Source organism: Jaculus jaculus, chromosome 9, assembly GCF_020740685.1.
Source record: "Jaculus jaculus isolate mJacJac1 chromosome 9, mJacJac1.mat.Y.cur, whole genome shotgun sequence".
Lineage (NCBI taxonomy): Eukaryota > Metazoa > Chordata > Mammalia > Rodentia > Dipodidae > Jaculus > Jaculus jaculus.
The window spans coordinates 95,850,440-95,862,578 of NC_059110.1; the positions used below are offsets into that span (position 1 = coordinate 95,850,440).

Genomic DNA, 12,139 nt, shown 5'->3' on the forward strand with positions numbered 1-12,139 from the left:
TGAACCTTTTAACTTTGAGGGGTTGGAGAGATGGCTTAGTGTTTAAGGTTTTTGCCTGCAAAGCCAAAGGACCTTGGTTTGATTCCCCAGGGCCCACCAGGTGCACAAGGGGCCACATGTGTCTGGAGTTCTTTTGCAGTGGCTGGAGGCCCTGGTGCGCCCATTCTGTCTCTCCCTCTCTCTGCCTTTTTCTCTCTCTCTCAAATAAATGAATAAAAATAAAGTTAAAAAGAAGAAGATCTAACAAACCAGGGGTGGTAATGCACACCTTAAAAAATAAACAAACAAACTTTTAACTTTGAGACAGGGTTTTATTGAGTTGCCTAGGCTAACCTGGAACTTACATTCATCCTGCCTCAGCCACCCAAAGTAGCAGAGTACAGGCCTATACCAAGATGCCTACCTCCTTTTACAAAATTAACTGATCCTAGATAATATGGGTTTATTTTTAGACTATAAATTCTTTTCCATTTGTCTATATGTCTGATGTTATTCACATTCTCAGTGTTTTGATTAGAATAGCTTTTTATAAAATACATGTTTATTTGAAAGAGAAAGAGGGAGAGAGAGAATGAGAATATGAATGGGCATGCCAGGGTCTGTAGTCACTGCAAACAAACTTTGGACATGTGCTACCTTGTGCATCAGGCTTTACTTGGGTACTGGAGAATTGAACCCAGGTTGTTAGGCTTTGCAGGCATGCACCTTAACCACTGAGCCCCCTCTTCAGCCCATACACACACACACACAGTGTGAGTGTATGTGTGTATGTGTGTGTGTGTGTGTGTGTGTATATATATATATATATATATATATATATATATATATATATATATGATGGCATAGTACTTGCCTAGCTTGTGCTAGACTTTGGGTTTAATACCCAGTACCACAAATCAACTCCCCCCTTCCTAAACCAAACTTCTCTAATATAGCCGGATATGTTGGCACATGCCTCTATATAATTACAGCACTGGAAAAGCTATGACAAAAGGATTGTGAACTCAAGGCCAGCCTAGGCTACATCTTGAGGCCTGATCTCATCACAGAAACCATACATTCATATGAGTGTGTATATATGAATATACATTATATATGTGTGTGTGTGTGTGTGTGTGTGTGTGTGTGTGTATGTATGTATGTTTCTTGTAGTGCTGATGATTGAACCTGGAGTCTATGCATACTAGGCAAGTGCTCTATTATTGAGCTATGTTCCCAGCTCCCATTAATTGGGCAAAGAAAGGAGCTTTCTGATTTTGTTTTAAAAATGTCTCCAGAAAATGTGTATTTAACATTGTTCTTAATGGTTAGAATCTGTATAGATTTTTCCAGCATTAGGAACAGTGCAAGGATGTCCACTTTTCCTGTTCTTAGTGGAAGTTCTATCTAATGTACTAACATAAAAAAAGAAATAATTATTTTTTAAGAGTTATATTTATTTATTTATTTATTATTTATTTATTTATTTATTAGAGAGAGAGAGAGAAAGAGAGAGAGAGAGAAAATGGGCATGCCAGGGCCTCTAGCCACTGCAAACAAACTCCAGACACATGCACTACCACCATGAGCATCTGCCTTATGTGGGACCTGGAAAATCTAACCTGGGTTGTTAGGCTTCATTTCTGGAACTGTCTTCTCTCACTCTTGAGAAATGTGTAGTACTGTGTGGTCACCATTGCAGCATCATGCAGAATAGTTTCTGTGTCCCTTACCTACTCATCTTTCCTTCCTTCTCCATGACACCTGCAACCACGGACCTTTTTTACTTGCTGCTTCCTATTTTTTTTTCACAGTGCCACACCTTAAGAGTGATTGTAAGTGCAGCTGGCTCTTTCTCTCTGCTTGGATGTATGGAAGGAGCTCCTTCTATCACTGATGGCACTTCTCCCCCTGGATCTGTAAGCCTGAAATAAACCCCTTCCTCCCATGAACTGTGTCTGGTCTGGATGTTCATTCTGGCAATGTGAAACTGTTTACAAGAAGTGTAACACAAACAAAAATTTGTCTTAAGTCAGCCCACAGTGAACAGTATATGAAGCCAAAAAAGATGGAAGTAGAGATTCTAGGAGATTTACAGAAAGATTTAGGATTATCAGGTTGTAATTTCTTCCAAGTTTATCTATAGATTTAGTGTGACCCTTATCAAAATAGTAGCAAGTTATTTTGTGAATATATGCTGGTTGTTGAGTTTATACGGACAGGCAGTATCGCCAGTAGATGACAAAGGAAAAAATAGACATGATCTTATGTTTGATAATGACTTCTTAGATACAACCTCAAAATATGAATTCCTAAGAGCTGGGAATAGGGGTGCATGTCATAATCCTAGTGTTAAGGAGGTTCAATTAGGAAGATTGGGAGTTCTAGGCCAGCCTGGACTATATAGCAAGACCTTGTTTCAGTAAACCAACAAAAATAGACAGGTAGAAAAAATGATTAATCTATGAAAGTAAGCATTGTTAACTTAGTTCTATATTCTTGTGAAATACATGAGAAGACAAGCTGAAGACTAGAAGATATTTGCAGAAGACATGTATGATAACGAACTGTCATGTAGAAAATACAAGGAATTCTTAAAAAAGAACAGTAAGAAATTTGTTTTGAAGCCAGGCATAGTGATGTATGCCTTTAATCCCAGAATTTGGGAAGCAGAAGTAGGAGAATAGCTATGAGTTTGATGAGGCCACCCTGAGACTACATAGTGAATTCCAGGTCATCCTGGGCTAGCCTGAGACCCCTACCTCAAACCTAATCTAACCCTATTTGAGATGAGGTCTGGCTGGCTAAGGTCTACTACCCTCATTCACCCTCCTGGGTGTTATGTACTACCATATCTGGTCTTAATAGTAATTCAAATGGGGCAGTTGATTACCAGCCTTCTCCCTAAAGAAGATAAGCACAATTCAAATAAGTATGTGAAAAGTTGATCATAACATGCCATCAAGGAATTGCAGATTAAGCTCTTAGAAGGATTTGCAAACTCCACAACACCATCCACAGTAGATGGCAGCAGCGATGAGATTCATTTATTCATTGTGAGTCTATCTGCAAAGTGATGCAGCCACTATGGAATATAATTTGGTAGTTTTTCCAAAACTAAGCATCCTGGTATCATAAGACCAGATAGGTAACCTCCTTGCTCCAATAAATTGCAAACATATGTTCTCAAAAAACCCTTCACAGAGATTTCTTTTTTAGCAGTCTTAGTCATGGTTGCTAATACTTGAATGATCGATCCCAAGATACTCTTGTTTGTTTGAGAATGGAGCCGTTAAAATTTGGTGTCTTTAGACAGTGGAATATTCTTCAGGGGTAAAGAGGAATCAGGTATTAAGGCCTGAAAAAAATATGGAGGAACTTTGTGTCTATTTCATTGAAAGAAGCCAAGCTGAAGAGAGAATCCCTTTGTGTGACTCCAGTTGTAGGACATTCTGGAAATTTCAAAACCATGAAGACAGTGAGTTCAAAGCTTATGCTCACATACAAACCAACAGCTTCATCTACAGCCAGTGAAATGTGGAAGCTCCTAATATTGCCTTCATTTGGTGAACATGTTATTAACACATGATGGCTTATCATAAGAGCGATTTATTCTGAACAGTTCTTGTCTTTTTTATGCCCCTTCACTCTGCTGATGTTCATGGCAGCTGCATTCAGTCTTGATTCTTAAACTCTTTTTTTTTTTTTTTTTTTGAGGTAGGGTCTCGCTCTAGTCAAAGCTGACCTGGAATTCACTAGGTAGTCTCAGGGTGGCCTTGAACTCATGGCGATCCACCTACCTCTGCCTCCCGAGTGCTGGGATTAAAGGCGTGCGCCACCACGCCCGGCTTTGATTCTGAACATACAAATGGTTTTTAGAAAACTCCCAAGCTGTCATCCAAGTGACTGTTCAGTTCTATAGTTCTATCAGCAAGGATTGGTTCACTTTTTCCTCATTATTCCCAGTATGTGTTGTCACTTATTTATTTTTAATCATTTGTGATAGGTGTCTAATGGTATGCTTCAATTTTCAAAAATATCCTTTTTGCCTATAATTATGTATCTTATAATCTCATGTTCATTTGGTTTTTAAATCTGAAGTCAGTTAGGAATATTTTCAATTCTTCTGGGCTAATTTCTTAACGTGTTATTTGGGAAGATTTGGCATCTTTTCCATTGCCTTTATAACAAATACCTATGACTCAGTATTTGCTTACGTGGGTTATAATGAAAACTCAACCTCCTAGTTATTAAGAGAATGAGAATGAAATTCTATGGGGAATAGGTTGGGTGGTTTTCATAATTTGGTGTGACTTTTAGGCCTGAATTTATGATGCATAGCATTATTAATAATTATAAAAGGAGTTAGGTAAGTTCAATTTTTTTTTTTGTTATAGACTCACTCAGATGATGATGTTCAGGGGTTTCTTACAGATGCTTGTCTTCTATGTTCATGATATTTTCAATATTTTCCCCTTTATGAAATCCAATTTTAAGTATTTTGTTTTATAGTTCTTAGTTGCTTACTAAGTGGTAATCATCCCTCTTCACTGAAATTGTATTAACTGCAAATTCCATTCCTATTGTAATGTATGAAATTCCAAATTTCTTCCTTCATAGAAAATATCAACAACTTCCTTATCTCATGTATAGTAGGTAACATTGTTCAGATAAAAGAACCCAGGTTTGACTCCCCAGTCTCCATATAAAGCCAGATACACAGGGTGGCACATTCATCTAGAGTTTGCAGTGGGTACAGGCCCTACATCCACTCTCTGCCCCCTCTCTTTTACTGTCTCTCCCTCTCTCAAAATATTTTTAATTTGATTTTTATTTATTTATTTGAAGGTGATAGAGAGAGAAAGAGGCAGATAGATAGATAGATAGATAGATAGAGAGAGAGAGAGAGAGAGAGAGAATGAGAATGGGCGCACCAGGGGCTCCAGCCACTGCAAACGAACTCCAGACGCATGTGCCCCCTTGTGCATCTGGCTAATGTGGGTCCTTAGGCTTTATAGGCAAGCGCTTAACCGTAAAGCCATCTCTCCAGCCCTATTTTTTTTAAACAATTGAAACAATTAAATGGTCATTAAATGAAGTGTTAGTGGTATATTGATCCAATGACAGAATTCAGCAGTTAAAAAGAAGAATGTATCAAAAAAAATCATGAATGAGTCTTGAAACCATGGTGTAACTGTGGAGGAAAGTATTGCACATCAAAGTCTAATACCACCATGCTCACCATCCCAGCACTTGGGAGGTGTAGGCAGGGGGTTAGGAGTTGAAGGCCATCCTAAACTACATAGGTCATGTATCCTCAGCTACATGAGACCCTGTCTGAAAAAGCAAAAATTAAAGATTAATTAAGAGACTAGTTGCAAGGGGGAGGAGGTATGATGGAGAGAGGATTTGTGAGGGGGAGGTGGAGGAGGAAAGGGAATTATGGTTTATTGACTGTAATTATGGAAGTAGATAGAATACAGAGTGGCAACAGGAACCTTTTAGGTGGTGGTGTTGCTTTACCATGACTACAGTAGGTGTTACACAATGTATGGAAACTGAACAACTGAAGATCAGAGAGAATTTTATAAAGTCTTGACATTGAATGTCTAAAATTAATAAAAAGCAAATACTCCTCCCCAGATAAATTGATCCTCCACAGATTAAGGCATGGGATAGCACACATTTAATCCTAGCACTTGGGAGGTTGAGGTAAGAAGATCACTGTGAGTGCAAGTCCAGCCTGGGCTAGAGTGAGGCCGTGCTACAAAAATACCAGAAAAAAGTCAGGTGTGGTGGTACATACCTTTAATCCCAGCACTCAGGAAGCTCTCTGTGAGTTTGAGATCAGCCTGGGGCTACAGAGCGAATTCCAGGTCAGCCTCAAAAAAAAAAAAAAAAAAAAAAAAGAAGAAGAAGAAAGAAAATAGATTGTAGAATTCTGCCACTAACCACAGGAGTCTTCCTTGAAAATCCTTCAACAGAAGAAAATGCACTGAAGGTTCCCTTTATTTATTTATTTATTTATTGACAACTTCTATAATTATTAACAACATCCCATGGTAGGTTCCCTTTAGTGCACAAACTCTTATTCAATGACTAATGAGAAAAAATAATCCTTTAAAATAGGAATAGGTTCTTTTGATGTCATGGTCTTTTCCTCCTATTATGACAGTGTTAAGTAGGTGCATCTGATTTCTACAAAGCTCAAGTAGATTTGCACTTTTCATGGCTGTGTCTGGAATTTAAATAGAGCCATGACCTGACTTCAAAGCAGAACTAAAGGTAATACTTTCAAGCACTGGAAGTTTCTGGTAGAAATCTTGAAAGTCAAACTTAAAACATAACTGAATAAAGCCAGGCATGGTGGCAAACACCTTGAATCCCAACACTGGGGAGACAGAGGTGGAGGATCACTATGAGTTCAAGGTCAGCATGAGATATAGAGTAAGTTTTAGGTCAGCCTGGGTGAGAGTGAGACTGTACCTCCAAAAATCAGAATTGTGTTATAGTGACTTCTAAAGCATGTTGAAAAAATTTTTAAGGTTTAAAAAACATTTTACTTTTATTTATTATTAGAGAGAGAGAAGAAGAGAGAAAGAGGTACATAGAGAATGGGTATGTCAGTGCCTCCAGTCACTGCAAACAAACTCCAGACACATGCATCCCTTTGTGTATCTGGCTTACGTGGGTCCTGGGGAGTTGAACCTGGGTCAGGTAAATGCCATAACCATTAGGCCATTTCTCCAACCCCTCAATTTTTTTGTTTTAGATTTTAAAATATTATTTATTTATTTATTTGCAAGCAGAGAGATGCAGATAAAACAAAAAAGACAGAAAGTATGGGCGTGTCAGGATCTCCAGCCACTGCAAATGAACTCCAGTGCACATGCCCCTTTGTGTATCTGGCTTTACATGGGTACTGGAGAATTGAACCCTGGTGAGAGTTGGGAAAGTATGTTTATTTTTTAAAGAAACTAGTTATCTATGTTTTTCCAAATGATGTAGTATTTTTCATTCCCAACAGTAAAGAATTCCACTGTATATTAAATAAAAAAATTTTTGCTTTCTTAGTTTACATTCACTTGTGGAACAATACCTAAAAAAAAAAAAAAAAAGAAAGAAAGAAATTGAAAAAACCAAAAAGAAAGTAAAAATTAACTTTACATCAAGTGGAAAACCTGGTGATTCAGAATAGTGTTTTCCTCTGTGGTCCACATACATTTTACTCTTCCCAAATGAGCATAGGAATTGAGCTGCAAGTTCCGGCAAGTGTCCTAACCAAGGTACTGTGGCTGCCTGAAGAGATGCACTGCCTGCTGTAGATTGTTGTAATGTGTTAAAATGCTGGTTGTGGTAGCGCACACCTTTAATTCCAGTGCTTGGGAGGCAGTGGATAGAGGATCACTATAAATTGAGAGATAACTTAGCAGTTAAGGCATGTGCCTGAGAAAGCTAAGCACCCAGGTTTGATTCCCTAGTACCCATGGAGCCAGATGCACAAGGCTGCACGTGTGTCTGGAGTTTGTTTGCAATGGCTAGAGGCTCTGGCATGCCCATTCTCTCTGACTCTCTTGAGTAATCACTTTCTTCATTTACAAAAGCACAGGTGGGCTTGAGAGATGGCTTAGTGACTAAGGGATATGCCTGCAAAGCCCCTGGTTTGATTTTGCAGGTCCCATGTAAGCCAGATGCACATGGTGGCACATGCATCTAGAGTTTGTCTGCAATGGCTAAAGGCCCTGGCATATCATTCTTTCCTTCTTTCTCTGAAACGTTTGACCCTAAAATGAAACACTATGTAAAAGACTCATAATTCAACTCAAAAATCATGGCTGCTAGGCTGGAAAGATGGCTTAGCAGTTAAGGCACTTGCATGTGAAGCCTAAGAACTCATGTTAGAATCTCTAGGTCCCAAGTAAGCCAGACACACAATAACGCAAGCATGCAATGTTGCACATGTGCACAAAGGGTAAATACATCTGGAGTTTGTTCGCAGTGGCTGAAGGCCCTGGTGTGCCCATTCTCTCTCTCTTTTTGCCTTTCTCTCTCTCAAAATAAATTAAAAAGAAAAACACATAGTTACTGTAAGAAAGAGAGTTGCCCTTATTTTCTGAAAACCTTATCACATATGTATAAAAACCAGAAAGAAAACTATATGCAGATCTGGCTGACATAGGACCTGGAGAATTGAACCTGGATCCTTAGGCTTCACAGGCTAGCGCCTTAACTGCTGAGCCATCTCTCCAGCCCTGTTGACTTTAAAGTTAGTGTTATTTACAAGTTTAAGAAAATATTTCTTATCTTTTCTTTCTTTTTTTTTTTTCGAGGTAGGGTCTTACTCTAGCTGAGGCTGACCTGGAATTAACAATCTAATTTCAGGGTGGCCTTGAACTCACAGCGATCCTCCTACCTCTGCTTCCCAAGTGCTGGTATTAAAGACACGCACCACCATGCCCAGCAAGAAAATATTTCCTATCAACATGTCTTGAGAATTATTAAATACTTTGTACGTTTATTTATAAAATCTCATGTTTTTTTTCCTCCATAATCTTAACCTTTCATTCCCAAGTTAAGTTGCTGGGGCATGTTATTATCATTTTGGGATAAATTTGAATCAATTTCCTAATTTCATTAACATAGTATATTAAGAATATATTTGGGCTGGAGAGATGGCTTAGCGGTTAAGCAGTTGCTTGTAAAGCCTAAAGACTCCAGTTCGAGGCTCAATTCCCCAGGACCCACATTAGCCAGATGCACAAGGGGGTGCATGTGTCTGGAGTTTGTTTGCAGTGAAGCCCTGGCACACTCATTTTTTTCTCTTTCTCTTTCTGTCTGTCACTCTCAAATAAATAAATAAATAAATAAAAATAAGCAACGTTTTTTAAAGGAATATATTTGATGTATTGTCACTTTTCCTTTTAAGAAATGATTTTGTTTTCTTCCTCTTTTAGTACAACTCCACCTTACTGCTGTGTGGATCTGTATTCACTTCGTACTGGGGAGATGGTCAAATCCATTCAGTTTAAAACACCTATTTACGATCTCCACTGTAACAAGAGGTAAGCACTTTTCACATCTTTCTTTGGAAAAGTAACATGCCTCTGGGGCATTGTAGAGCTCTGCCAATCTCATGGCATAGGGTCATCGTAAAAAAGTGTTTGAAGCTGGGTGTGGTGGCACACACCTTTAATCCCAGTACTTGGGATGCAGAGGTAGGAGGGTTGCTGGGAGGCCACACTGAGAGAGACTGCAGAGTGAGTAGCAGATCAGCCTGGGCTAGAGTGAGCCCCTACCTCAAAAAACTTAAAAAAAAATTCTGTCTTTTAATGATTTCAATAAGATTTCTTGTTGAATATTTTCCAACTTCTAGCTTTACTCCATTCTACATTGACCCACATCCTCAGTCCCTTAAGTATTGTTTTGAAAACAGTACTTGGCTTAAAGACTTTACTGGGTGATCCTGGGCATTGTACCCAGCATTTGGGCATGCTAGTCAAGTACTCTACCCTCGAGCAAATGCCCCAATCCCCCGTTTACATTATTTTGACAGAAGATCTTGTTAGTTACCCAGGCTGCCCTTCAACTTGATTGCCCTGATTCAGTGCCCTTGGTAGCTGGGATTTTAGGCATGTGCCACTGTTTTTAACTAAAAACATTTTAAGTTTTTTATTTCTTTGTATGTCACAATGAACCTAAAATAGGGATTGGGCTAGTTTTTCTTCTTTAAAGTTAGGGGAAAGTATTTAAACCCAAATTAAACTCCTACGTGCTTTCTAGTGATAACAACACATTGACCACAGAATATTAGCACTTGTCTTTTACATAAGACAAAACTGAAGCCCTAGGATGATAAATCTCTAGTTCAGAGTCTTAAGGCAAGGTATCAATCAGAAGTGTAATGTTTTCTTCTGCTTGAGTTAACTTAAATGCAATCTTGCTGGGTGTGGTGGCACACACCTTTAATCTCAGCACTCAGGAGGCAGAGGTAGGAGGATTGCTATGAGTTCAAGGCCACCCTGAGACCACACAGTGATTTTCAGCCTAGACTAGAGTGAAACCCTATCTTGTAAAACAAAACAAAACAACAATAAAAAAGCAGTCTTAATTTTTTTTTTAAATTAAATACTCCAAAAGATATCCCTAACAAACAAAAGTCAAGAAAACACAGACTTGATACTAATTATAAATATTTGAATTCAAATACTTAACCCTGAAAATAAAAGGGAGAAGCAGCACTCAGTGTACTAGTGCAGTGCTTTTATCCCCTACATCACATTTTTCAACATTATATTAACTGCTAATGTGATTCGTGATTTAGATCTAGTAGACAATATATTTAATCCTAAAAACTGTCCTTGGTACTGTTGCAGACTGTATTTCATATGATTTAACCAATAAGAAATGTTAAAACATTCTAAAAAGAAGAGCTGCGCAGTGAAGACTTTTGAGATCGCAGTTTTCTGTATATTGGAAATCTATAACTAGAAACTAGATAAATAGCAGCAAAACGTCACCTGTTGTTTAAATTAGTTACTAAGCTTAAATAGGAAATCAAAGTTGTAATTTTATATCATTAAAAGTTAATATCAAACTATATGCATATCATTATTTTCTGAGCTTAATGGAAAAGATGGTTGATAAGAGATAAATGCAGTTATCTGTGTTGGAATTTGTTTTTGACCAGAAAGCACACAGATTAATGAAATACCCTTGGTATTCATCAGTTCAAAACTATTAGTTCATTAGTTTAGGACTATTCTGGCATATGCCCTAACTTGACATGGCAAGTTCGAGGCCAGCAGGACCTACGAGGTTCATCTAAGAGGTGCAGTGGCACATAGTGTGAAGAACAGACACGATGATGAGAATTTGTTTTGGTACAGGGCAGAGAGTATACTCAAGAAGTAGAGTCCCAGGAAACTGTGAGAGACGTACTGCTCATAGCACCAGGAAGCCGCAGAGGAATTCCTTCTGGTGGATGGGCAGGCGATTCTATGGGGAGCTTGTCTCCCAATAAGTAAATCAGGGTAGGTAAGGAGTAAGCTTCCGTGGCAGTGGGTGGCAGCAGTCATTGAGATGGGTCACTCCTCTTCCCTTCTGAAGGCATTGTGTCCAAAGTCAGTGGGTATCCTGGGCCTGTCCCACCACTATGGTTTTGATGTGTTGAGGTGGAGGGCAGACATCTCGTTTTCTTAATTCATAAGCGGGTTGAGAGCTACTACACTGTACATGAGGAGCTTTACTCAAGGAATTGTATTAAAGATTATTGTCTGCATGTGGATCTGAATTTGGTGATGAGAGTCTGAGCTGCTACTATAAAGAGACAGTCTTTTATGGACAGGATATGTGTGTACTTTCTGTTATGGAGAAATGTCAATGACTAAATAAGTTAAATATAGCAACTACAGTTTGGGCACACTTAATTAGCAGAACAACTCAGGTTAAATGAAAATCGTATCATTATGGCCTCACAAGTTAGGACATAATAAATATGGCTTTCTCTTTGCTTTCTTACTTGGATTAAGGGTTAGATTTAAACTGTGAGGTCTGAGGGATATGGCTCAGTGGATAAAGTGCTTATTGTGAAACTCTAAGGACCTTAGTTCAGATTTCCACATCGCATGTAAAAGCTAGAAACTGTGGTGGGCTTCTTTATTCCATTGTGCTACAGTAAGAATGGAAGTGGAGTAGTGAACAACAGTGAGAGACCCTGACTCAAATGAGATGGAAGGCAAGAACTAACCTGAAAGTTGTTCTCTGACATTCATACCTGTGCCAGGGCATGCACACCAGCAATTAACCACTGACCTCCATATGTGTGCCAGGGCATGCACACCAGCACTTAACCATTTGAACATGCACATGTACACCAAATATTTAAAAATCTATAAAAATAATAGAAAACAGGGCTGGAGAGATGGCTTAGCAGTTAAAGCGCTTGCCTATGAAGCCAAAGGACCCAGGTTCAATTCCTCAGTACCCACGTAAGCCAGATGCACAAAGGGGCACATGTATCTGGAGTTTGTTTACAGTGGCTAGAGGCCCTGGTGTGCCCATTCTCTCTGTGACTGCCTCTCTTCTCTCTTATCGCTTGCTCTCAAATATATAAATGAATAAATAAATAAATAAAAGCAATAGAAAGTAAATTGCTGTAATA

General features: G+C 38.7%; 1 protein-coding gene across 5 annotated transcripts in view; it reads left to right on the forward strand.

Annotated features, from left to right (window-relative positions):
- Positions 1–12,139, forward strand: part of Bcas3 (BCAS3 microtubule associated cell migration factor) — a 664,126-nt gene that overhangs the window by 134,021 nt on the left and 517,966 nt on the right. For all 5 annotated transcript variants that reach the window (XM_004664529.2, XM_004664531.2, XM_045159845.1 and 2 more), the window contains one exon: positions 8,934–9,041. In XM_004664529.2, coding sequence (XP_004664586.1) covers positions 8,934–9,041 — 108 coding nt within the window. The remainder of the gene's footprint in view (positions 1–8,933; positions 9,042–12,139) is intronic.